The sequence below is a fragment of the Streptopelia decaocto genome, assembly GCF_964273445.1.
Source record: "Streptopelia decaocto genome assembly, chromosome: 2".
Lineage (NCBI taxonomy): Eukaryota > Metazoa > Chordata > Aves > Columbiformes > Columbidae > Streptopelia > Streptopelia decaocto.
The window spans coordinates 98,225,313-98,250,740 of NC_138655.1; the positions used below are offsets into that span (position 1 = coordinate 98,225,313).

The 25,428-nt window shown below is 39.4% G+C and overlaps 1 protein-coding gene across 2 annotated transcripts; it reads right to left on the minus strand.

The window, feature by feature from the left end:
- Window positions 1-20: 20 nt before the first annotated feature.
- GPLD1 (glycosylphosphatidylinositol specific phospholipase D1) lies at window positions 21-24,847 on the minus strand. 2 transcript variants are annotated; one of them, XM_082045387.1, is made up of 25 exons: window positions 24,502-24,847; window positions 21,528-21,583; window positions 20,515-20,593; window positions 17,345-17,442; window positions 16,030-16,140; window positions 15,708-15,756; window positions 15,156-15,210; window positions 14,085-14,192; window positions 13,334-13,361; window positions 13,107-13,246; window positions 12,083-12,148; window positions 11,328-11,448; window positions 10,656-10,795; window positions 9,593-9,779; window positions 8,478-8,588; window positions 7,441-7,515; window positions 6,895-7,051; window positions 4,798-4,939; window positions 4,018-4,117; window positions 3,831-3,924; window positions 3,062-3,238; window positions 2,610-2,770; window positions 2,323-2,349; window positions 2,181-2,231; window positions 21-1,238 (listed from the first exon to the last, which is right to left on the minus strand). In XM_082045387.1, exons 1-25 carry the CDS (start codon window positions 24,596-24,598, stop codon window positions 1,161-1,163), a joined length of 2,508 nt encoding a protein of 835 aa, XP_081901513.1. In that variant the 5' UTR covers window positions 24,599-24,847; the 3' UTR covers window positions 21-1,160. The 2 variants fall into 2 exon arrangements, with proteins under 2 accessions (XP_081901513.1, XP_081901512.1); XM_082045386.1 differs by having other exon boundaries at window positions 11,328-11,451.
- Between the last annotated feature and the right edge of the window lie 581 nt (window positions 24,848-25,428).

Genomic DNA, 25,428 nt, shown 5'->3' on the forward strand with positions numbered 1-25,428 from the left:
CAGAAAAAAGCCAAAACCCGTGGAGGCTGTATGTTCAGAATGGAATTGCTACAGAATATAATAGTTTCATCAATTTTAATTTAAAAAGGAAAATGTTCTGCCTTTATTCCTAAGAAGGTAAGTTAAGGTGTATCATCTTTGAGCATGATGTTTAGAATTCTGTGGTATTCCACCAACTTGTGTTATTTAAAATAAAAATAACGCTGTATGTTTGTGAAGGAGGCAAGAGAGAGACAATACATACACATATGTGTCTATGGACTAGTGTTGGTAATAATAGCATCACGTCTTGCTGCTCAAGTTGTTTAATAGGTAATTGATAAACACTGTTAAACCTGCATCATACAAAACTAGTGTTAATTAGTTGAAGACAATACTGTTAACAATAAAATCTGTTAACAATTCTAAGTTACCATAGTCATGGAATTGTACATGAAAACACAAGCAAAGGGTATCAGAGTAGTTTCAGCCACAGGTGCGAAAGCAAGAGCACTTCCCAAAGGTTAATCAGTCTTATTTGTGCTTTTCTCCGTGGGAGATCCCAGCTGTTCTACAACATGAATGTGGTGGCCCCCAAGACTTGCTAGAGACAGAGGCAGTCGTGATTGGCACCCACCTTTTTGTCTGGCTTAGAGCTGCCACTCCTCTATGCTGCTTATTTTTACAGCAATTTTTGATTGCTTAGAATCCCTATCTTAATCACAGTCTACAAGGAGTTGTAAATTACATGCTATTATTTCCTGGTTTTGTCAAGAAAATACTCAAATCTGACCAGCAAAGAAGGTGACCACTGAACATTCCTTATACAGCCAAATACTACTACCAAAATCCAGCCTTTGCTCATTTCAGCCCCAGGTTTGTTCTAGGTGAAGCGATGCTACTGCTTGCAAGATAATTAATTTCCACTTCTACATGACTGACATAGCTTTGGTTGGTTTGTAAGTCGAACCACCATGAATGCTTATATTCCCCTTCACTTAAAAACAGTGACCATCATTCCCTCCCTTAATACTACCTAGCAGCCTACCTACCTATCTGTGTCATCTATCTGTCATGTGTCTCTGTTGGTTTGTCTGGGTTAAGGAAAGTACCACAGATACTGTTGAGATTCTTCACTGTAATACCAGCTGTGCCCTGGTCTTAAAGGCTCCCATGAACTTTCAGAGCGAGTAGACAAAAAGCCTTCCACCAAGCCGAGCTTTCGCCGAACTTCTCTCTGCTGCCACTACAACTTCTTTCTGCAGAGATACAGAACAAGGGTTAGCAAAATGCAACTCCAGGTGCATGGCTGCCTTAGGCTTCTCTAATGGAAACCAGATTTTGTCCATATCAGTAGCGTCTACAGAAATGTGATAAGGAGAAACAAGAGAGCAACCCATCTCATCAGAATAGCAGTTAACGATTCAGCAAACAGACTATTTAATCTGGGGACTGGAAGAAGCTGGAAGCAGTCAAATACGCTTCTTGCCAACAGAAACTGTTCCTCGGGGGTAAGATCAATACAGATTAAGCTGGAGTGTGGACTGGAGCGGTGCCATAGCAAAGGAACACAACTGCTTGGAGAACGGCCTCGCACTTGTGCGGGAACTGTCAGTGATGCCTGTATTCTAGGTGCTGGATTATGCACCCTAGCCTAGTTAGAAGAATTTACAGTTCCAGGTTTTCTCCATTGCATGTTTTAACAGCAAGAAGTCAGACACCATTTGTTGAAGACCAGTCACAGAATCATTTTGGTTGTAAGAAACTGTCAGGATCATCGAATCTAACCATAACCTAACTCTAGCACTAAGCCATGTCCATAAGAACCTTGTCTAAATGCCTTTTGAACACTTCCAGTCGCACACTTCCTCAGCCCAGCATGGAGGATTTCTCAGTACTCACACATAGAACTCCGTAAATCACACAGGTTATGTCAGTCAGTTCCTAAGTAATTTAGATATCCGGCCATTTTAAAGCAATCTCTTTTCAATTCAGGTATCAAGTGCCAAAATTTTGGCAACTCAATAGTTCATCCACCTATAAAATGGTTTTAATTATCAGTTCAGAGGCTGACTTAAATGAAAACTATGTAAAGCACTTAAGACTTCTGCAAATGAGTAAGATACCTATGTGAGATGTTGACTAGTAGATGCAAATAAGGTAGATGTTTTGAGGCAACTGACTACAGTAATTTTTCTCACCTTTCTTTCAGATTTGACAGTGATAACAGAACTCCCAAATCTTGATAGTTCCTGTAAAATAACATTACTTGTTATAATGCTGCTAGTTTTTTTAAGTGGGACCTTTTTGTTTCTCTCCGTAGTTTGTTTTCTGATTACTTACCTCAGGAGAAATCAGAACATACTGTGCCTGAAGAATAAAAAAAAGATAAAAAGTCAGCGGAGAGAACCACACTAGGAGGGTAGAAGACCAGTACAATAACCCTGGCTCCTAAACAGCAAAGGAATTCAAGAAAAACCAGGAGGAGCCAAATCACACGGATTCAGAAACATAAGTAAACCTTCTGTTTTCTGGAACTAAGCCAGAACGCACTAGATATTTGTACTGGATGTAATTAATTAGTTGTCATTATGACCTCATGTCTTGACTTGATTTTTATGTTTTCTTACCCATTCCTCAGGACAGGGAGATGTCCATGATTTGCAGTGGCCTGTCACATTCCCTGAGGACGCCTGCTTCCCATTGTAAATGTAAACGTAGCCAGCTGTCCCACCAAACAGTATTGTGGTGGCGTCATTAGTTCGGAGTGGGGATGTCACAATCATTTCATCTGCAAATATTACAAGAATGACACAACACATCGGAAGTTAATGAACGCTAAACCAAAGCAGAAGTGAATTGGCATTTACATACCTCTAGATGCCACAATTCCTAATAATGATGACCGTTAAAATGTTTCAATTTCTGACCGAGTTGCCTGGGATGGGCACAATGGAATATTGGGACAGGTCAATTGAGGAAGCAGACTGTGCTCAGCACTTGTGTGAGTATGTAGGTAACCAGTCTTCCTGTTGCCCAAAATAAAAGATTTCACCCTTGATCCAGCTTCATCAAGCTTTACCTAGTCCATCGTTGTCCAGGTCACTTAAAAATACATCTCCTCCAAAACGAGAAAACCTCCTGTCCCCACTGAATGTGCTGAGCAAAGAAGGCTTGGTGCTGTCTGTCAGGTCATATACCAGCACCAGTCCAGCCTGGTGCAGCACTGAGGTTATAAATGAAATCCTCGACAGGCTATCTGAAAAAAAAAAACAAAGGTAATGGAAGCTGAGTATCAGACACCAGAACTCAGGTTTAATACTTGCAATACATTGACGGCAAGTAATCTTGGCATTACATACCATGGACAAATTTAATATAGTTTATGAAATAAGATCAAACCTTATACTGCATTGATAATAATTAGCATAAAACCAATCTCTTAGCAATAATACCAGGGTAAAAATGCATTCAAGTTAAAGAGTTCTACGTTTTAACTTTTCTAATTCCTTACTGCCTACTGCCAGAATAAGGACAAAATACCTTGTTGTTTAAATTCCAATAAATATGCAGTGTACTAGCAAATCACTGCCACATAAATAATGCAAGGTAGTAATGCTGCTAAGCTAATTTTAAGGAAGAAAAAAAAAAAAAAAGTTTAGGCATGGCAGAGAGAACTCTACAGGCAAGGCACTCATAGGTGATTACAGTGATTATTTCTAATATTTTTTTCCAATTATATGGCAAATTAAAGGTCTCTTTTCTAGCTTTTAACTAGCTTTTATCTGTTCTCTGGTCATACAGAAACAAACATCCCAAAGCAGAAATGGTTTCTGATATTCAGGACATACCTGCAGTAGGTGCACCCACCACCAAAACTGTCCTTGTGATCCCAGCCACAGACATCACACCACTGGCCAGAGACAAACCCATTCTGCCCATCGCCTGTTAGATTTTTGAAATACCTATGTCATTTCTACAGAATGTCACTTTACTTCAAATTATTCATGAGGTCCTGTACTACAGAAGGAGCCTTACCTTGTCTCCAGTTACGGCGAAACGGCGCTCTATGCTTGGTGGGTTATACCCATAGACCTTCCCAACACTCTGCCCAACATCCGACGCGAAGGGATTGCAGCTTGAATTACAATGCAGAATGTATTTGTATGTAACAACATATTTTTGTACATTTAGCAAGGATTACTCCTCTTAAAATATTTTCCCATTTTAGTTTGGAATAATAGTGGCTGCCAAATTCTAGAAATCTATTTTAGTAATTCCTATGATTGTTCTAACTAGTTACATGACATTTAGAGCACAGACTTAGTTTGTCCACCCACTACTTTATCACCCAATACATTTTTGTGTTCGGTTTGCTTTTAAAAATGCTATCGCAAAGTAAGTGCTGTCTATCAGATTATTTAGGTGAGCTTACCTGTCAGCATTTCTGTGCCCTCTCTCCTCCTCCCCAAGAAAACCCAAGAAATTCTTAAGTGTCTCTAAATCACAAAGACCCTCTCTATAGATCCTCCATTTATACAGTCCAAAAATTACATTTGGTCCTTTGAAGGCAACCATGAGGCTGATATGGCCCCCGGTGAAAATGAGTTTGACACCCCTGCTACGGGGGGGGTCTAAAGACCCCTCTCTTTTTGCGAGGAAGTGTGAAGACATAAAAATATGAATTTAATAAAAATATTCTAACCAGAACGAAGAGGAAACTTCCTGAGAAGCTGGAAGTCTAATCTATTACAAATCTTAAACATTGCAGAAGCAGGGCAGAATGGAGGAGAGAGCAAGCTGTCATATACAACACACCCAGCACAACTCTTCCAGGTAGGGCTACCAATCAGTAGTAATGTTTTGTTCTCCAGCTGGCAGCTGTCAAGTGAAAATCCAAACCAAGCATAATCTTCGTCCCCCTTCACCATCCAGTTGGCATCCTGTACTGACAGAAGTCCTGTCAGACCAAAAAAATACAAATTAAATCTCAGTGTACCCTGGCACAGAAAAATCTGTTATCAGGCCTCCACTGATTCATCCTATGACAACAAGTTTCTATAAGCAAAGCTGCACTGTCCATGATACGGCACCAGCTGCTGCTAACTTCGCTTGTGCAGTCAGCTTGTGAAAGCCTTTATTCAACACAGCTTACTCATAAATCCTTGCAATAGCCTACACAAAGTACATGAAAGCTATCAGCCAAGCCTGCCCTAAACTAGTGATTCCTTTTTAGGGATAGGATAACATTAAACTGTTTATCGGAACTTGTAATTCTTCAAGGGTGGGAGGAGCTTCAAATAATTCTGGCTTTCACCAAAATAATTCATTCTGTGTTTTGGTTTTGCAAAAATGTCAGTCAGCAGTGTTTTGAAACCCATTTTCCTTGTGGTTTCTAATTTTACATGAAGTAGACCAAGCTACAGAAATTAAGCATTATTGGAAATCTCAACTACATTATTCTGACAAAGCTCTGAACACTTGTGTATTCTGCCCAAGCCCTATTAACTTGATGTAGCTCCATATGTGACCTTTCCTCTGTCTTTCACAACAATCCTCATCACCTGTCCTCATTAGCTTGTAGTATTCCTCTTTGGCCCCTTGAAGGAGCACACAGAATGACAAAAATTCATCTTCTGAGGTACATGTACAAATTTCCACAGAAGATCAGTGAGTCCGCCCTGGTATCACCAATACAGGGTTGAATCCATTGTTTTAGCAAGGCTTTCAACACCATCTCCCACAATGTTCTTGTATCCAAGCTGGGACACTGCAGTCTGGATGGGTGGACAGCCAGGTGGGAAAAGGCTGGTTGAGATGACCACCCTAACAGGGCGGTGGTTAGTGGGTTGTGCTCTGAATGCCTGTGACAGAGTGCTTTTAGGGGTCCATCGTTATTCTCATCCTATTAAACACTTTAATTAGTATAAATTATTTGAAGATGGCAATAACATGCACTTTCATGAAGTTGGCAATTGACAGGAGATTGTGGACTATCACTTGAGGGTAGGGCTACCACTCTGAGGGACCCAGACAGGCTGAAGGAACAGGCTGACAGGAACCTCACAAAATTCAGAGGGGACAAATGCAAATCCTTGGCCCTGGGAAAAGAGATGCTCTTGCAGCAATAGAGGCTGGGGAGCAGCTGTGTGGAAAAGGCCCTGGAGATCCTGGGTGGAAGAGAGCTGAGCTTGAGGCTCTAACAACAGAGATGGCCAACACCATCCGGGGCTATAATAAGCAGGAGCACATCAAAGAGACTGAGAGAAGTGATTGTTCCCTCTTTACTCCTCCCTAGACCACACCTATAATACATTATTCAGTTTTGGATCCAACGAAACAGGAGAGATGTTGATAAACTGGAACAAAATTAGTAGAGGGCCACCAAGATAGTTGGGGACTGAAGCATTTGCCCTGTAAGCAAAGGCTGAGGGACTAGGACTTATTCAACCTGGACAAGAGAAGGTTTAGAGCAGACCTAAGAGCAGCTTGCCAGTACCTATGAGGAGGTTAACAAGGAGACAGGCTCTGCCCAGGATACTGGGGTACTTAGTGCCTTCTGTGCCTCTGACTTCACCATGCATGGTGGGAGGACAACAGACAATAAGCACAGGCTGAAACAAGAGAGGCTCATACTGGCTGTAACAAGACATTTTTTTCCCCTATGAGGACAGCCAAGAAGTGGAACAGCTGCTCAGAGTGGATGTGCAGTATCTGTCACTGGAGGTTTTTAAGACCTGAGTAGATAAAGCCCCGAGCGATCTGGTCTGACTTCAGAGCTGTCCCCTTATTGAGTAGGAGGCTGGACTAGACACCTCCGAGATCCTTTCCAACCTGAATTATCCTATGACTAATTAGGAACAAATTAACAGTCATGTAAAATATGGGAGGGTGAATTTACCCAATAAATATTACCTTGGTCACTCCTGTTGAAATAAGAGTAAAATGCAACCACAAATCCTCTCTGCTGCCCACCACCAGGTGCGTATGGAGAGCCCACAACCAGATCAGCATTTCCATCCCCATCAACATCAGCTGCCAGGAGGGACCAACCAAGATTACAGTAGGAATACTGCAATAAAAAGTTAGTTTAAGCCTGAAATGGAACTGAAACCACCAATTCTGTAACAAAATAGAGCAATTTACTTTTAAAGAGCTACCTTGGTCTGCTTCTGATCAAATTACCCTCCCACTCCCTGACTTCAATTTTGTTTTCTTTGGGTTTTTTGGAGCACTACGCATCTTTCTGTTCACCCTGCTGCCTCCCCTGCACTGGAGTACAAGTGTCTTTCCCAGACACAACCAACCTAGGCAAGCACCTGCTTGCACCATCCCCATCAGTCTGAATTCCCTTGCAATTAGAAGTTTGATTTTAACACTCTTCTTTTTAATCCCATAAGCCCTTTTCCCCTTTATCTCTCCTCCTGTGTGTGTAGCCTTATGTCAGCCTGATCAACATACCTGACAAGTTATGGTAACATTTGGCTGAGATGCCAAGCCTCTTCCTTTGGTTCCAAAATAGACATACACCGCACCCTAAACAACAGGAAAAGCAAATACAGCATGAGAGCATCTCCATGTCAGCACCAAGTATGAAATCCAAGACAAAGCACAAGGAGTGAAACAGTTCTGCAAGGGCTATTAATTTTTCCTACCAGAGCCTTCTCACGATACTGTATTTGCTACCCCAAACCTAAGAATAGCTATACTGTAATGGGTACTGCTATAACAAGGCTACAAACTAGAGAAGTACATTTTCATCATGCTGCAGGTAAGGAGCAAGGACAGTGTACTGTATATTTATTCCTTATAAATACATTCAGGTGGCTTAAATTTTGTTAATTATTATTTAATGCAATACAACAGATACATGCAAATTTCCAAGCTAGTGGGTCTACAGAAAAGCATTTAAATTCCTATGTAGGCAGCTAAGTTAGTATCTGAAATTCTGAAGAGTTTTAAGCTTAATGGATGTGGTTTAAACCAAAACATTTTGCCTCTCAGTTTGCATGGGCTGAGAATACTCAGGGACCATTACATGGGCTTATCTAGTAAGCTGCAAGTCATTAAACCTCTGTAACTTGATTATTTTAGCAAGTGTGTCTGTGTTCACACCATATTTTAGATATCATCTGTTGGTCTGTGACAATGCTCACTGATGCATGATGTCCATTCTAGACTCTCTGTTCCCAAATAAAAAGGGTATGCTTGTATTTAATGAATGGCTCCTTACATTTCCAGCACATCAGTGCTGCAAAGTTGCAATTTGATTTGGATTTCTAATGTGCAAAAAGGACATTGAAAGAGAAATACATATAGCTGTCATTGCTGTAGTCAAAGTACCCACAAATGTTATAAGCCTTTGTGTTTAAATTACAATAGCATTCTGAGCAACAGCAGAAATCTTCTCTCTCATTTCACTGTTTAAAAACGTGTATAAATAAAAATGTTCTGTTTGGAGAGGAAAAAAGCCCAGCAAACCCATGTGTGTGGCTTACTTTGTAAGTAAGAAACTCAGATCCCACAGAAGGTGCTCCAATGGCCAGATCTGGCACACCATCCTCATTGAAGTCCAGGACTGCCAAGGCAGAACCAAATCTTCCTGAAGGCTAAAAGAAGAGGGATTGCTCTCATGAAAATAGTGGATGTTTTCAAGGCAAAACCATCATCAAAACCTAATGCACATTTGCAATCATAGCATAAGAAAGAACTGGAAACAGACATGACAAAAACCTAACCCAAAAATTCTTCAGATTTTCTTAGTGTCACTGTTCTCCCAAGTAATAACTGGCATACTAATACACTAACTTGCAGTCAACTGTTATGTTGGAGGATGTGGAGGTGCTAAAATACACAATAACTGAACATGATATGGTGCTGCTTCACTATTTCCTCTTCTAAGCCTAGTGACCATTGATGTTAAGCTTGTGATCTTTCCTGTTAGCAGCATTATAGCTGTGAACCACTAAAACACTCTGTAAGAAGACAGCGGCTGTTACTCCACAGCTCATAGCCAGAGAAACAGATTAAAAGGAGATGTATCTCATCTCCCTCTATTCTCTTCTTTGTGAATAAAGGTATTTTCTACAAAGGATCATCTTTATTACTCGAAAAGGTCATTGGATCCTGCTTTTCAGTTACAAGCCAGTCACTGTCATATCAAATCATAGTTTTCCATTTTTTTAAAAGAACGTGTACTCTTAGTAAAGGCAAGCAATGGTTTTCTGAGAAGTTATCAATTAATGAAAAAATGTAGCTTCAAAGGAATTGAAATTTATATTGAATTAATAATTTTAGGTGAAAAAGACAGAGAAAAATCACAATATTTTCTTAAATGCAGGGACTTGAATGTGCTATACTGTGACTTACAGGGAGACTCCCTCAGTTTTATTTGAAGGCAAGTTATGTTCTTAAGCCCCTCTTCTCTGGCACAGTAATAATAGTGAACCTACAGCTCACCATTGCTTTAACTCCTCCTGTGACTTAAGTAAGGGTTATTTTTCTTGAAAAGCATATGACATCCTTTTACCAGGAGAGGTGTTTGCTTGGAGAAAACTTAGCACATTCACAGGCAAAAACATTTAAATGACAAACATCTGACTTGACCCCTCACCTGATAACCCTGTAGTACTTGATCGGCTTTCCCATCTAGATCCATGTCCTCTGGTGGCAAACCTGACTGGTTTCCATAGACCACATACACCCGTCCTATCTGAACACGGCCCAGTGTGCTGTACCCTGGTGCTCCAACCACCAGATCTCCATATCCATCCTGGTTTAGGTCAGCTGAGATCACTGCCCTGCATAGCAAGGGAGTCAACAAAATCATAGTATTAGCTTCCAGACTATCACAACATGAGCAGAAAATAAACACTTTTACTTTTTTCAGGTAAAACAAAACCTGCCTTTCCACCTCTGTTTTTCCAAAAATCTACGCAGCATTTTTCATATTATATTTTTGATTTTTACTTTCTTGAACTAAATAAAAACAGAGCCTTGAAGATTCATCTTCCATTAATGCATCTGAGATCTGCAGGAACTGCTTTTTACTTAGTGACACAAGGCACCTGAGAGCAATCAGAGCAAGCAGCATGAGGAAGGGCTGCTTGCACATGGCAATAGAATACAAAAGATGAAATTAAGTATCTTTTTAACTGAACCTCTGATTTAACCAATAGACTTAACAGTAGATAAGCAAAGAGGTGACAGGTCTCAGTAACATGTTGGAGTTTAGAGATGGAATATGGAGAGAAAATAATTAATTACTGTTAATTTCACTGCTGCAAAGTAAATTCAAGAATTAAATCTTTGGTTTTTGAGTCAGAAGAAATAACACAAGATGAGCAGCAATGCAAATTTATTTTATTACCCTTTTACAACCCTCCCAACGAAAGGGGTTATCTGACTAGAATTCCAGCCAAATGGAAATTTTGCTCTTGATACTTTTTTATTCAGTACCAACAGAAAGAGGCTTATACTAACATCTGAAAGGAAGGTCTTACAGATTAACTTCTTGTTCTGGCCAGACAATATAAGCCATTCAGCCAAATTTGTACCACTAATTGATTTGAACTGTCACTTTTTAAAGAGTATGCAAAGAATAAGTATGAATATTTTGGTGGGTCCTCAAAGTTTTCAGAAATTAAGGGGGAAGTGGGAGGAAAAAAACTACCAACCATCCAAGTCTAGCATAAGGTGTGGTCAGAAAATATGAAGCTGTGGGTTTGGAGATGTGCTTAGAAGATTTCTGATGTGTAGCTTCTAACACTCTCCAGGCATAGGTTGTAAAGGCACGTTTTAGCAAGCGGAGGGAATTCTGAAATAAAAATAATAAAGAGACACAAGAACAGCCAAAACACAGACTGAAACGCTAGAACATTATGGAGTACCTCAAATGAAAGTCACCAACAGCACAAATCATCACATTGATGTAAGCGGATCTGATTCAGGTCATACACATCATTTTAGAAAGAGATAAAAATTTGTATGCTTTAAATGGAGCACTGTTAATTATTCACTGGGGGACTTCTCAACCCCCAAAAGTGATCATTTCATTCTGTAAAATGTAAATACTAATGTGTAAATACTAAAAACCTATTTTGTCTTTTTTGGCACTGCAAGATGTATTGTAACTTCACTATACGACAACCAAAGTGGAAAAATTTAGTATTTATGACATACATATAAATATATAGCTTAATAATGGCACTGGTATCTCCACGAAGTGAAGTCAGGGGCTAATGCTAACATGCAGACATGCTGCTCCATCACGCAGCATTTTGGACAGATATTAAAACAATTTTATACAGAGCCGAATTTTACCTGACACCTCTGAATTTCTCACTTACTGTTGCCCAAGACTGTATGTCGAAGTGAACTCCTCTCTCTGTATAATTTATATTCTTTTCAAGTGTTTTTGTAAGCAAAGAAGTTGCATTCTTTTGATGTTCATGTTTTGATTGCTTGTTTCTGCTAAAATAAAGAAGGCAGTAATAACAATTTATACAACTGAATTAAATGACTTGAGTATTATGATAAAGCTAGGAGAAACAAATGTATTGCATGCAATCAGGTGGCCATTTCTCCCATGTATAAATGGAGTTCTCAAGAGACACCAGTTAAGCTGGTATCTCTTGAGATGTTTGCTAGAGGAATATATACACTTGTGCCCCAAACAGCTGAGTTCCATATTTCTGTTCATAAATCAGGAGAGAATTTAGCTATGGTAAGGGTAAACATGAATCAGCAGTTTCAAGATTAGCAGAACAAAGAGTGACAACCAAATAAAGTGTGAAGATTTAGCACTTCAAGTGCTAGGTAAGTCTTCTTGTCCTTGGGCTGGAAGGTAAAAGTCTCTCCTAGGCTCTCTGCAGTTCCCCTTTATGAAGCTTACTTATTCACATTAAGAGAATCTCAAATTCACACACAGAAAGATAAACCAAGAGATGTCCAATTTTCAATAGCTTACTTATTCACATTAAGAGAATCTCAAATTCACACACAAAAAGATAAACCAAGAGATCTCCAATTTTCAATAGCTCACTGTCCGTATTAGCAGAGGACTCCCGTCAGCAAATCTTTGAACCCTCAGAGCTGTACTTACACATAGCTGCCCTTGTGCTCTCTTGTGCAGTTTATGAACAGAGGGTTCTCAGGCAGGAAGCAGCCACTAAAGAAGTACGCAGAATACAGTTTAAAGATTTTCATGCAATGGAAGTGAAACTAAAAATACAACTTTTATCCTCACTGACTCTCCTGTTAGAAGTCATCAGTTTTCTCAAGTAACCCTGATTATTCAAAATCAGAGCATCATTATAATCCTTAGAAATCCCTTTTATGATTATTTTAATGATCTTGATTAGATTCTATATGAATCTCACGTCTTTACATAACTCTAAAGGAGTTATTGTAATTTATAGTAACATGTCCTGCAATTTCTGTTAATCTAAAGCACTTTTAATGAAAGTGCCATTCTGGAACAAAGAACACAACAGATTATGCCGTATTGTCTTTCAAACATCATTTCCCAAAATAGCTACAGTGATATTTTCCATATCAATGGATGAATTAATTGACACTGTTAGTCTTATGAAATTATTTACAGTAAGGTTACACTCGTGACAGAGCAGTACAAGGCTTCTATAAAATTACGGTATTCTGAGTACAAGCCTGTGTTTCCTATACTAGAGTATTTACTCTTTCTAATCCTATTTACCATAAATGTCTGAAGGCAGTGTCTGATCTCCCCTAGGAAGGGGCATCTTTGCTGCCTGATGACAGCAGCCAGAAGGTGCAACCACAGCTCAGACTGCCAGGCCAGGCAGAACCTCAAGGCATGGCTACACAACATTTAATCAGGCCCTTGACTATGGAATGCCTCAAATTTTCCCTCTCAGCCTAGGGAAAGGAATAATATGTAATGTAATAACATGTAATGTAGTAACATGCAATAAATGAGAACTCAAGGCCTGGGTAATCCTGTGCACTTGGGTAAAAGACAGCCCTTCATCCAAGTCAGGATTTAAAGCTCAGCACCTCTTCTACGAAAGAACCTGCCTTGAGAAGAACAATTTAATGGGTGTCAGCACTTGGCTACTGCATTTCATATTGCAGGAAACATGCTATACCTGGTTCCATTCTCTAGCATATGGCTTGTCAGCTCAAAAATATTGTTTGTCCAGAACGCCATGTCATCCACTCCTCCAAGGAAATATTCATGAAACTTCTCCACCAGAAATGGAGATTTAATAGCATATGTTGGAAAAAGCTAAGAGACAAACAACATACTTAGTAAAATGGATTATACTGTCTTCATGCTACATGCTCATTTTTTTAAAGAAAACAGAAAACCAACCTTGGCAACAGCAAGCCTTTCTCCATGCCTGAAAAAAAAAATAATATTCAGAAATAAATTTGCTTCATTTAATAATATTTAATTATTTAAACTGTTATTTTCAAGGTTTCTGTATGGTAAATACTATGCAAGTCATTACATTTCCTTGTTGGCTGTTAATACATTTTTTAAAGCTGTAATGTGAGAAGGAATGATGCTAACTTTATGGCTCCCCTTATTTGGAAGGATTCATGATGTTCATAAATGCTGCATGACTACTGGTAATTAACTGAAATAAAGGATAGACCTAGGCTGTTCAGGATATTCAAAAGCAGACATTGCCAGATATCAAAAGTATCTTTAGAATTATTCTTGGACTTCAAAGGATCTATCTAAAGTGTCAGTAAGCCATCTATTTAGGTATGTACACTACTCCTTCAGTACATGATAAGTATTTTGCTAACATGCCACAATGCAATGGTACTTGAGGATACAGCTGTTTACAAAGAAATAGGCATAAATATGTTAAATGCATAAATTCATTAAATAGCTAAGATACTGAATCTGTGGTGTAATAATGAATTTAACAGTCATTAAGCAGTCCAAATCTGTATTATAGCCACTAAAAAAAACCTAAATGTCTTAAGATTTTGAGGTCTAGTAGGGAGTCTATATTGCTGGCTTCAATGCATAAGGCATTTCAAATAGGATTATCATCATTTTCCTACATATGTTTCACTTATGACAACCCAGACAAAGCTATTCAACTTACAGTTCAAGAAACAGCAGGTAAGTACAGTCAGTAATTGTGCTTTCAGTTATGATCTCTCTTCCATAAAATTCCTTATAAATAGCTGCTAGGTCTTTGACAGGTACATACCTAAAAACAAGACAAAGGTATTAAAATAAGAGTTTTTCCACATCACCCGATAAAAGACTACAGCTTCTGTAATAGCAATAGCCTTCTTTAAAATATTCTAATTTTCGAAACACTACAGAAGGTCATGAAGATTTACAAACGCCAGAAAGACCAGGTCTGCAGGTGCAGTCACTCTTTGCACACCACTCTGTTCTTGTTTAGGTTCAAAGTCAGAAATCTGTAGAACGATTCCCTTTGGCTACTGTGGGTGGAGTTTCCGCACTCCTCACACTGTTTCCCTGACTTGATAATCACTTAATCTTCAGGTCTCTGCTGTGCCAAAACTACTTGTAGCCAGAGACATTTCCCACAGCTATGCCAGAGTTTCAGTAATGATGAGCTGTGCCTTCTGCACCTAAATGAACTACATCCTACTTAAACAAAACGACTCAAATGACCTACTTTTTAGCAGAACTAAAGGCATGTGAGCTTTTTATATCAGTTGAAAACTGTGAGAAAATAATTGTGTATATCTAGAACTGCTGCTTTCTTTAATGCTTTTAAAACCTGTCTGAATTCCATAGCGTCTATAACCATAAACATCCTCAACTTCCAAAACTTTACATAGAAATCTAAGTGAGATTTATTTTACCAAATTACTAAACTAATCACTAGGACATTTCAGCAAACCTTTTTCACTGATGATTTTATATATGATTACTTATAATTCCCTTCAGAGATAAATAATTTAAGTTTTCTTACTAAGTTCCTATAAGTAAAACTCTTTTTTCTTTGGACCTTCCCATTTTTCATGTCAAGGAACAGTAAATAAACATGTGAGGAATATCAAACTCAGAAAAATTCCAATAGCCTCAGGAGTTTCTTTTGAAAGAAAGATAACGAAAGACAGCATTTTGTTAAAACACAGTGAGTATACAGAGTAAGAAGAAATAATTATTAAAGAAAGCAACCTCATTATCTTACCATTTTGATGCCAGATAACTGAAGTCCAGTTCAAACTGACTCAATACATCTCCTCCTGTGGTTGGAAGAATGAAAAAAAAACCACAAAGCCTAACAAACCAAAGCCATTAAATATATATTATGGATAACAGCATGGATGAAGCTATGTATGGCTATGTTATTTGTGTTTATATAGCAGATCTTCCAACTATACATTTAGAATACATAAATGGTTCACCTGAAAGTATGCTGCATATTTTATACTTCCAAAGAATAAGAATAATGTAAAATTTAAAATCACAGTAGTGACACCATTTAAACCTTAGCACCCTTCAGCCTGTGTTTTGGCTTTAATACAAGTGTCCATATGCCCTATCACACCTCCCAAAACTTGGAGCAGGAGGACAGGTATAGCAGGGCTTTGCAAGCAATAGGAGTGAGAATACAGTGTCCATATGACTCATTCTTGGCTCCTACATTGCACAGGGTAAGAGCCAGAATCACCCACTGTGGTTTTGAAGGGGATTAGTTATTCCAATAGAAGGATCTACAATCAGCAAACAGAAACATTACCAAAATCACCAACATTGTGAGCTTCTGAGTATGAACCATGAAAATCAATCTGGAGAAAGAGAAAAACAAGAGAACTGTACATTTATTTTACTCATCCTTCCATACAAACATATTACGGAAACAAATTGTATAAGCAGCCCTGAGTTTACATGTCCCAAACCTGACCAACTTCATTCTTACAGAGTTTGTGACATTATGTCTTTCTGAAAATCTTCCTAAAACAGGGCTCCAGCTTTTTCCGTCCCTCCCCAACAGATTCCAAAGCTAACCTATCAATTTCAGTAAATCCAGTTATATCAATAATAAAATAATACAGGCTTACTTCTCCCATGGCCTTTAGAAATCCTTGATCGATGCCCAGGCTATGCCAGCTAACATCTGCCACCATATGTGAGGCGATTCCGAACAGGAAAGCCACCAGCTTCTCCGTAGCCTACACAACAACAATCCACTTGCAGTAACATCAGTAATTTTACTCCTGTCTTTAAGAAGAGTTGAGCATTTTGTGTAAAGTGCATTTGTGTAAAGTGCATTTTACAATGATATGGGTGAGAAACTCTTAAAATCCAAGAACTTAGCATGACAAAGTGTTGACCACTCATTCTTTGATGCTGGAGTCACTTTTTGTGACTTGAGAAGCTTTATTCACTTTATACAGTCCAAGGCCATAAAATTACATGGTTGATGCCAGGACAACTTGTATACTTCAAGTTAGACGTGTACTAAAGTGTTTTTCTGGACAAACATCTCCACTTCCAAACAGTGAATCCCCTTTGCTACCATGGGTGCTGTGCAAGCACACAGAGGAGAGAAAGACACCCTTGTGCAAGTGCTGTTCACTGTAAAAGCACCTGAATAAAGCCCAGGTATGAAATTACTCATTCCTACAAACAGAAAAGTTATTTGGAATAAATCTATCAGCAATGGAAATTCTGTTTCTCCAGAAAAGGCTCTTCTGCACTGAATCACTCTAAGTTCCAGAAGTCTTTCAAAAAACTGTAACTGAATCATAGTTTTTGACAAATTTATACTTCCCAAGGGTTAACAGTTGACAAGATCAATACCACTAATGGCCAGTCAAAAGGCAGGGAGACTTGTTAAGGTTTTAAAGGGTGAATGTTCTCAACTTCGGCTCCACCTGTATGACTCTGCTGAGCAGAGAAAGAACAGCAAATTCTTCTGTAAGGAAAACAATATTACCTTTAAAATAATTCTCACTTTGACAATTTATTTTTCTTCTCCTCCTGTGTAGCTCTTATACCATAAAAAAGAGCAATCTGGACTAAGTCCAAGATTTCACAAGTGAGAATACTAAAAGATGTCTGCTTTTCAAGTGGCAAACACTCAACTAGATCTGCCAATAAGGCAAGACCACCAACAACATTTGAAAATCTGGACCTATGAAAGGTATCATAAGCACCAGACCACATTGGAGATAACTGGTAGACTTAATATGGAAACTAACTTTTTTGTCTTGTAAAGATGAAAACAGGATTTCAAATTTTCCTATGTCAGCAGAGACTTTAAATGAAAAATGTGTATTTTTTCTACACTTCCCAAAGGATGAAACTGCAACAACAAGTGAAGCTGAAGAAAACTGTAGAAAGTAAAATCAAAAGTTAATCAAACTTTCTTACCTCTTCCCAAGGCTGAGGATAATTCCTTCTGATGTAGTCAATACTTGCATTGAGAAATGGTGACCAGTGAGTGTCTTCTGACACATCATGGAATATTCCTATTGCAATAAAATTATATCAGTATTTGATTTATTCTTTTTTGAGAAAAAAAAAAAAAAGAAACAAAAGAAAAGGGCTTCTTCATATAAAAATATATTTTTGTTCAATTTCATATCGTATAGACAATATGTTTTGCAATCCACTTATATGGGAAGAGCCAAATGAGACATATTTTTATATAACCTAATGAAATTTAACAAGGGCAAGTGTAGAGTCCTGCATCTGGGCAGGAACAACCCCAGGTTCCAGTATAGGTTGGGAGATTACATATTAGAGAGCAGTGTAGGGGAAAGGGACCTGGGGGTCCTGGTGGACAACAGGATGACCATGAGCCAGCACTGTGCCCTTGTGGCCAGGAAGGCCAATGGCATCCTGTGGTGTATTGCAAGGGGGGTGGTTAGTAGATCGAGAGAGGTTCTCCTTCCCCTCTGCTCCGCCCTGGTGAGACCACATCTGAAATATTGTGTCCAGTTCTGGGCCCCTCAGTTCAAGAAGGACAGGGAACTGCTGGAGAGGGTCCAGCGTAGGGCAACAAAGATGATTAAGGGAGTGGAGCACCTCCCTTATGAAGAAAGGCTGAGGGAGCTGGGTCTCTTTAGCATGGAGAAGAGGAGACTGAGGGGGGACCTTATTAATGTTTATAAATATATAAAGGGTGAGTGCCATGAGGATGGAGCCAGGCTCTTCTCGGTGGCAAACAATGATAGGACAAGGGGTAATGGGATCAAGCTGGAACACAAGAGGTTCCACTTAAATTTGAGAAGAAACTTCTTCTCAGTGAGGGTGACAGAGCACTGGAACAGGCTGCCCAGGGAAGTTGTGGAGTCTCCTTCTCTGGAGACATTCAAAACCCGCCTGGACATGTTCCTGTGCGACCTCACCTAGGTGTTCCTGCTCCAGCAGGGGGATTGGACTAGATGATCTTTTGAGGTCCCTTCCAATCCCAAACATACTGTGATACTGTGTGTGATAATTTATACTGTCAAAAGAGATACTGGATTTACCTTCTATGATTCTGGTTTGAAGCATCTGCAAATTTTGTGCCAGCTCCTTTTCCCTGTGCTTGTGAGCAGGTACAGTGCAATGAAAAACAGCTTCCCAAGTACAGGAGATAAAGAGAGCTGACAAAGAAGCTGTTGACTAAATAAATACATCAAATTGTACGGCAGAAAAGCTGATGGCATGGCAGCCAACTCAAAACACCATGCTTTGGGACAGGTATCAGTTTCCATGGGGCAGAGGAGGGCTATTTCATCATCATTTTCAACAGAATGGCAACCTTGCCAAGATACAGTCAATGTAGGAGCAGAAGAAGGGCAAAGGAAAGCAGGAGAAATCAGGTTTTCCTTTGAAGTATCAATTATTACTCTCACTTGGATTTGTGCAGAAGAGATTATGTAGGATCTAACACTGATGCTGACTTGACAAGACCAAGGACCACAATATTAAGTTCTCTAAGGGGGAAAAAGATAGGCAGGAGATAAGATTGTTCAGACCTGGAGGAAGAGTATGTATGTACACCTGGAGGAAGAGTACGCATTTCTTCACACAGAACTGTGAAACTGCAAAAGGTCAAGGTATATTAAATGCTGAAGCTGAGAGAGCAGACCTTGTGGGTGATTCAGTCACCTCCTGGCCTCATGACATTTTACAGTGCAGTTGCACTAGATAACATAAGGATGTGATTTACTGGAACAAAACTAAACGTTCAGAGTAGACTTCTATATCTATGTTTGTCTCCTGCCTGGAAAGGCAGTCTGAATGTTTTGTTCCTGATCTAGAGGCACACTGTTAAAACAGCTCATATCTGGAGAGGTATCATCTATTTCTTCAGCTTTTTCTAAGGAGACTGCTGACAAGTGGCGCAAGTATAAAACAAGGCAAAATGGACCCCAACTTTAGGGAAGGAATGTGGACTGGAGCTTGCAAATAGGGAGGCTCTGATCCCTGGCCTGGTACAAGGCAGAAGTCAAAACTGTTAGAAACGAAAGAAAAGGTAGATAGAAATAACCAAGTTAAGGCAGGAATTGAAGAAATCCCAGGAGAGCATCAGTCCTGACAACAAGACAAAAGTGACTAAAGTTTGTGAAAATATGTTAGTAGAGCCAGGCAGAAGCCCAGGAACAGTGACCTAGTGAGTGACAGGAGACAAAACCAGTATTAAAACACCAGAGCAGAGGGGCTGGATGCGAACTGAGCACCTCGACACAACAACAGAGAAGATTCCCTGTTAGGCAACACGGATGGGGCAACCTGCCTATCAGAATATGAACCAAGGAGGTTGTAGTTGGCACAAACAACAGTCAGCATAAACAACCTAAGACTGAGCAACAATGAGAAGTCTATCTGCCACTGTGTGATTTAAATCTCTAGAGCAGGTGATGAGAAAAGATGGTGAAAGTGTCCTTGGAAAGACAAACAAGGATTTTGCAGTTTGAGGCATGCAAAACAAATACTGAGATAAGTGGAGGCACTGGCACTCAGCTGAAAAACATGTAAAAGATGAGGCAAACCAAAGAACCTGAGAACACTTTGTAATGGATCTGAATGACCCACTAAAATAAATCACCTCCGATACTTTAGATCTTCAGTAAGATATCAACAACCAATTAGTCAGATATACTCACACAAACTACATATCACCCTAAACATCCTAATACCTCATTGTTGGAGGATTGGAGGACAGGCTGGCTTTGTCCCATTTGCTAATTTTTTTCCCTAAGACATAGAAAAAATATCATTTTGTCCTCTCAGTTTCTCCCCAATATAGTACTCAGTAATGTGAGCTAATTTAGTCAAATGGCATCCTTCTATTCAATTGCCTACACATTAGTTACATTTTTCCAGAAGTTACTTTCTAAAAGCCTTTTCAAATGTATCATTTTCTCATAAAGTTCTACAATACTCAAAGCTCAAAATACTAACAAAAATGATGGATGCTTTAGCAGGAAGGTATTTTGGGCCATACTTCATTTCTTACAACACAACTGTTTTCAACCCTACTAAATTCTATAGGATTTTCACATAAAAGTGCAGTTGCTACAATATTTGACTTACAAGGCTTTTCTTACCACTTTTGCAGATTGGAGGATAAAAGGCATCAGGATAAATGCTCCCAGCCTGAAATGCATCTTGGTGGTTTAGTAATAACTAGGAAAAGGATGGGGGAAAAAGGAACCAGAATGTTATTACACAGCACAAAACCACAGTTTACTGCCAATATTGAAGATAAAATTTAAATATCCATCAAGATACAACTATTATATTGGTAAAATATGCTATTTCAGTGTTGTTACCATCCCCCATAATTTCCCCTCTCCACCCCCTGCCACCAAATCCTTGTAAGTGAAAATAAACTAAACTAAACAGTATACACTGTAATTTGAAAAGCTATGTAGGAAAGTATTTGTATAACCTAAGGTGCTGGTGAAGTCACCTTTGGAAGGTGCCCTCCTCCTCTTAGACTAGACATGAAGCCTGAGCTGCCAACTTCCATCCTGTGAATCACAGCATAGCTGTCTACACCAGACAATGTAAATACTTCCCTTGAGTGATCTACTTTGATAAAAGATCAGGTTTTACAAAATAGTCTTCTTTATATCGTCTTTAAGCACAAAACACACATGTTTTGTTTATGCGTTTATTAAAACTGTCCACATGCTAACAGTGCTCTGCTGGATACAGCCCATGAAAGGAAAAGCTATTTGCAGCATTCAGAAATCAGGTATATGACATGTGGTAGACTAAATTCAAAACCTTACGGTAATTTTGCTGTTCTTATGTTTATTAAATCTGCTTTCCAAAAGTCCTCTACTGATTCTTCTAATACAACTATTCACAGAGGGTATGATTTAAGAAGATGGGAAAACATGCGAGAAACCACACACAGTATATACACATTACTAGAATTGCTACATATTTTTAAAAGTATTCAGTAGTCAAATGATTTTCAACAAAAAAGGTTAAAATACAGCCTAGGCACAGTATTTACATGCATATTACTGAGAATAAATAATAAAGAAAAGAAGACAGAAAAACATTCAGAAGAAAAGTGTACAAAATTAAGCAACAATGCACTTCCTACCTGTCTATAATTAACATTCCCTTCATGCTTAATGAAAAATTCCAGAGCTCTATGTGCTGAAAAACAACATATTGAAGTATTGATTTACAGGTACACTGTGGCCAGGCCCATGTTTGGGTAGAAGCATTATCAAAACCAGAATAACCCGCATTGCAATATCTAAGCCAAGTGGCACAGGTGCATGAAACATGATTTCTCAAAAAATTCTGTATGTGTGAGAGTGTCTGTTTTCTTACCTAGGCAGCTAATAAGGAAATGCTGTTTCTGTGGCACATCTGGGCACCGAGGTCTCATCACTCTCTCTTTAATCCCCAGCTCCCAAGCTGACCAACAAAGCCGAAATCACAGGGAAAAGGAACTCCCCAAGTCCAAAACTGAACTACAGGAGAGAACTGATGAAATCACACCCAGCACACATTGAGTCCAGATCACAAAGTTCTAGCTGTAAAGGACTCACCTGAATTGTATTTAAGTTTCACTGTTGCCCTAAACATTGAAAAAGGTGCCTCAGGAATCAATGGGGATATTTTACACTAATTAATTTTTAACATGTACAAAACCCAACAAAAATCTAAAGTCAGCAAGGTAAATAATACTATTTATTCACTGAATAGGCAGATATTCTTACTGCCAAAATATTTACTGAGCAATCATAAGAAGAGAATGAAACAAAATGACATCACTTTTCGTTAATGAAGTCTCCTAATTAATGTTAGATACCAGGGATAGTCTATTAATGCGACTCTAAAAATACCCAACGTTGCCTCTAACATTATTCGGTTGAAACTGCATGCATGGGTTATCGTCTTGGTTTCCCACAATAAGTTTTACTCCTCACTTGAAGCTATTTACAAACTAAGACTGGTCAAGACAACCCAGAATATGCTGAATTAAAACTGATCCTTACAATGTAAATGTCACACACACACAAAAACCCCAACAACAAACAAATAAATCCTCACTCTAGAATAAGATCTAGACAAAACTGTGTGGGTTCAAATGATCTTTCACTTTGAATTTTACCCACTGATCTAAACCATCCTTGTACCAATATGGTAAGATATCTGAAGGATCAATCTTGCACCAAGACAGGTATAACTTAACAATAAAAGTCCATCATTTTAAGGCTCAGCCATTACAACACACATCTCTCCAGTGTCAGAGAGTCTCCATTTGGCAGTTTGCTTTTTGTGTCTCACATCCCTGAGACTTCCCTCATTACTCTTGTGGGCTCAAGTCCCACAAGTTCACCTTTACGACAAATTTCGTGGTGGATCCCCACAGCTCCACAGAGCCCCACGGGTCTGACGGGAGCCCCTGGGAGAGAAGAGCCTCCCCACTCAGACCTGCCCCCAGCAATCAGGCCATGCCAAGTAGGACACAGCACAGCCCTGCCGAGCACACGGAACATGACCAACATTTTGAACAGGCAGAGCTTTTCACAATTTTAAAAGTACTTTCAGAAGTCTGTCCAGGGCAGACTTTGGTGCTGGCTTTGAGTGGGAGGAATTCCTTTCTACACTGTAGGGTTTTTTGTTTTGTTTTTGTTTGTTTTTCCCTGGAATACTCAGTGTTTGGATTTGGCAAGAACTTTCAGTATTTTACCATCGCTGACTTTTATTTGCAAATTAACAGAAGCACTGATTTTAGCAGCAGCAGAGCTCACCCCAGTTTAACGTAACTCTCAGACAAATGGAAAAAAATTGTTGTAAACTATGACCCCATATTTCAGTGTACACACTACTTCTCAGTCAACCAAGATCTTTAAATTACATAAATGCAAGTTTTCTGCAATATGCTTTCTTGATTAGAAAAAAAAAATTACTGCTTTGGGCCAGATCTGTTTCTCTGAGTAGATTTCTTGCAAATACACTCTATTCTGCCACGTCTGTTATTTCAAGTTTTCAGAAGCTCGTATTCAGTATTCAGAGCCCCAAACTTGCAAAGACAGACACGCTCCCCTAACCTCAGGCAGTGTGATTTCTCCTACCAATTACTGTGCATTTCTTGACATATCACTAGGAAAAGTGAACAGTTGCAGGATGCAGACCAAGGGTACAACACTCAGTAGGGGAACATACTCTCAGCCTCAAATGAATGGCATGAATTATTCCAGCTTTTAACTTGTTCAAAATTTCATATATTCAGTACTTAAACTCCGAGAAGATTACCTGAACAGAGACAACATCATATGTTTTACTATCTGTTTGAACAACAAATTTAGAACCAGAAACAGAAGAGCAAACACTTAAAACTGCTAATTTATTATGAGTCAGTGTTTCAGAATAACCTCACACTACTCATGAGTGTTCTTGCAAAACCTACAGAAAACAGATTTAAAAAATAAATAAATAAAATAAAATAAAACACACAGGCAAACAAATTCAAAACAGAACTATTCCCCCACTTTGATGTTCACTCAGTTCTCTCCGTGATTCTCTACAAATCTAGGCTGCTCAGGCTACAGATAGCAACCTACCACAAAGAGACACTCAACAAAATTTTCATGTTAGTCATAGATACAATCACATTACAGCATTTTATCTATTTTATGCATGTATGGCAAAATTAATACATGTTGATTTGAAAACAGAGCTACCACAAATGATCTGTTGTTCTCTAGTTTAAATATAACAAACCCATAATTTGAGTATTCATCTTCTTCTTCCAAACCAAACTCTGTCTGCGTAAGACTCGCAGACACAAACATTCCAGTTACATAATGCCTGTGTTTTAAGAGATGGAAAAATACGCAACCAAAACAATTCAAGCATTTTGCTTATAAAACCAATAAAGTTTCAAACCTCAAAACCAAACTACAACAAATCTATCCTATGTATTGTTAACATTTTTTTTTAATTTTGCAGAATGCTCATTACTTTATTTCCTCCCTTTGCTTTACAGATAAATCTGAATTTACTTATCTTCCGAAGCAACTCAGAAGACAGGAAAATTAATTCTGAACATCTCTTACCTATTTCAACATGTGTTGAAATGCCACTCGGGCTACATCTTTGGCAGAAATGGCATAGTACAACCAGCAAAACAGACCAGATCTTCAAACCAGCCATGATGCTGCCTCGAACTGTGATTTTCAGAAGTCTGGAGCAGTAGCACTCTGACCTTTGAAATGTAGGTTACAGAGCATGCCTTTTCTTTCAGACATATTGCTGACACAGCAAGTAGATGACTGCCGTATTTGAGAGGCTTATACCAATGCTTTTCTTTATCTCAAATAAAATAACTTATAAAAAAGGAAATAACCTATAGGTGTTCTCCCCTCCTGAATGCTGTAGTATCTCTGGGTTAGGGCAGTGTTCCTGCCATCACTGCGCAGCAGCAGCGAGGTTTCTGTTAACATGCAAAAGCACGGCAGAGAACAGCATCCCACAGTTCATCCGGCTCATGATGTGTTTGCCTTACTATGTCAGAGTTCCCAAAAAAAACAGAGCCTATTGCCAAAGTGGCATTGGTAGAAACACAATAGCTCCTTAGTTGTACGCAATACAAATTCGTAAGCTTTGGTGAGCTGACAGGACATCGCACACTTAAGTTTGGGTTTTACGATCCGGACTGAAAGCCTGGTTTCTCTACAGGGGGCAATGATGAGCGCTCCTGCCGCACGTACGGCTGTGAGCTTGGCTGGTTGTGCCGGGCCACGCCGCTCCCAGCGAGACGGTGGGGCCGGGCAGGGGCTCCGCACGGCCCCCGGGCCAGAGACCGACCGCGGCTGCCGCGGGAGCCGGTGGCGAGGGCTAGGCCCAGGGCGAGCTCAGCCTCCCGGGGGCCGGTGCTCCTGCAGCCAAACCACCACGCACAAGCCCACCCTCTCCCTCCGGAGCGGGGTCTCAGCGGGGCTGGGGATACCCGGCTGAGAAGCCCCTCAATTCCGCACCGCTAC

Coding starts and splice junctions, on each gene's coding strand:
- GPLD1 (XM_082045386.1), bottom strand. CDS start 24,598: ATGGCTGGTTTGAAGATCTGGTCTGTTTTGCTGGTTGTACTATGCCAT. Junction 8,589..9,592: donor AAGTACTACAGGGTTATCAG/GTGAGGGGTCAA, acceptor CTCTTCTTTTAG/CCTTCAGGAAGATTTGGTTC. Junction 4,118..4,797: donor ACCTGGAAGAGTTGTGCTGG/GTGTGTTGTATA, acceptor TTGTAATTCAAG/CTGCAATCCCTTCGCGTCGG.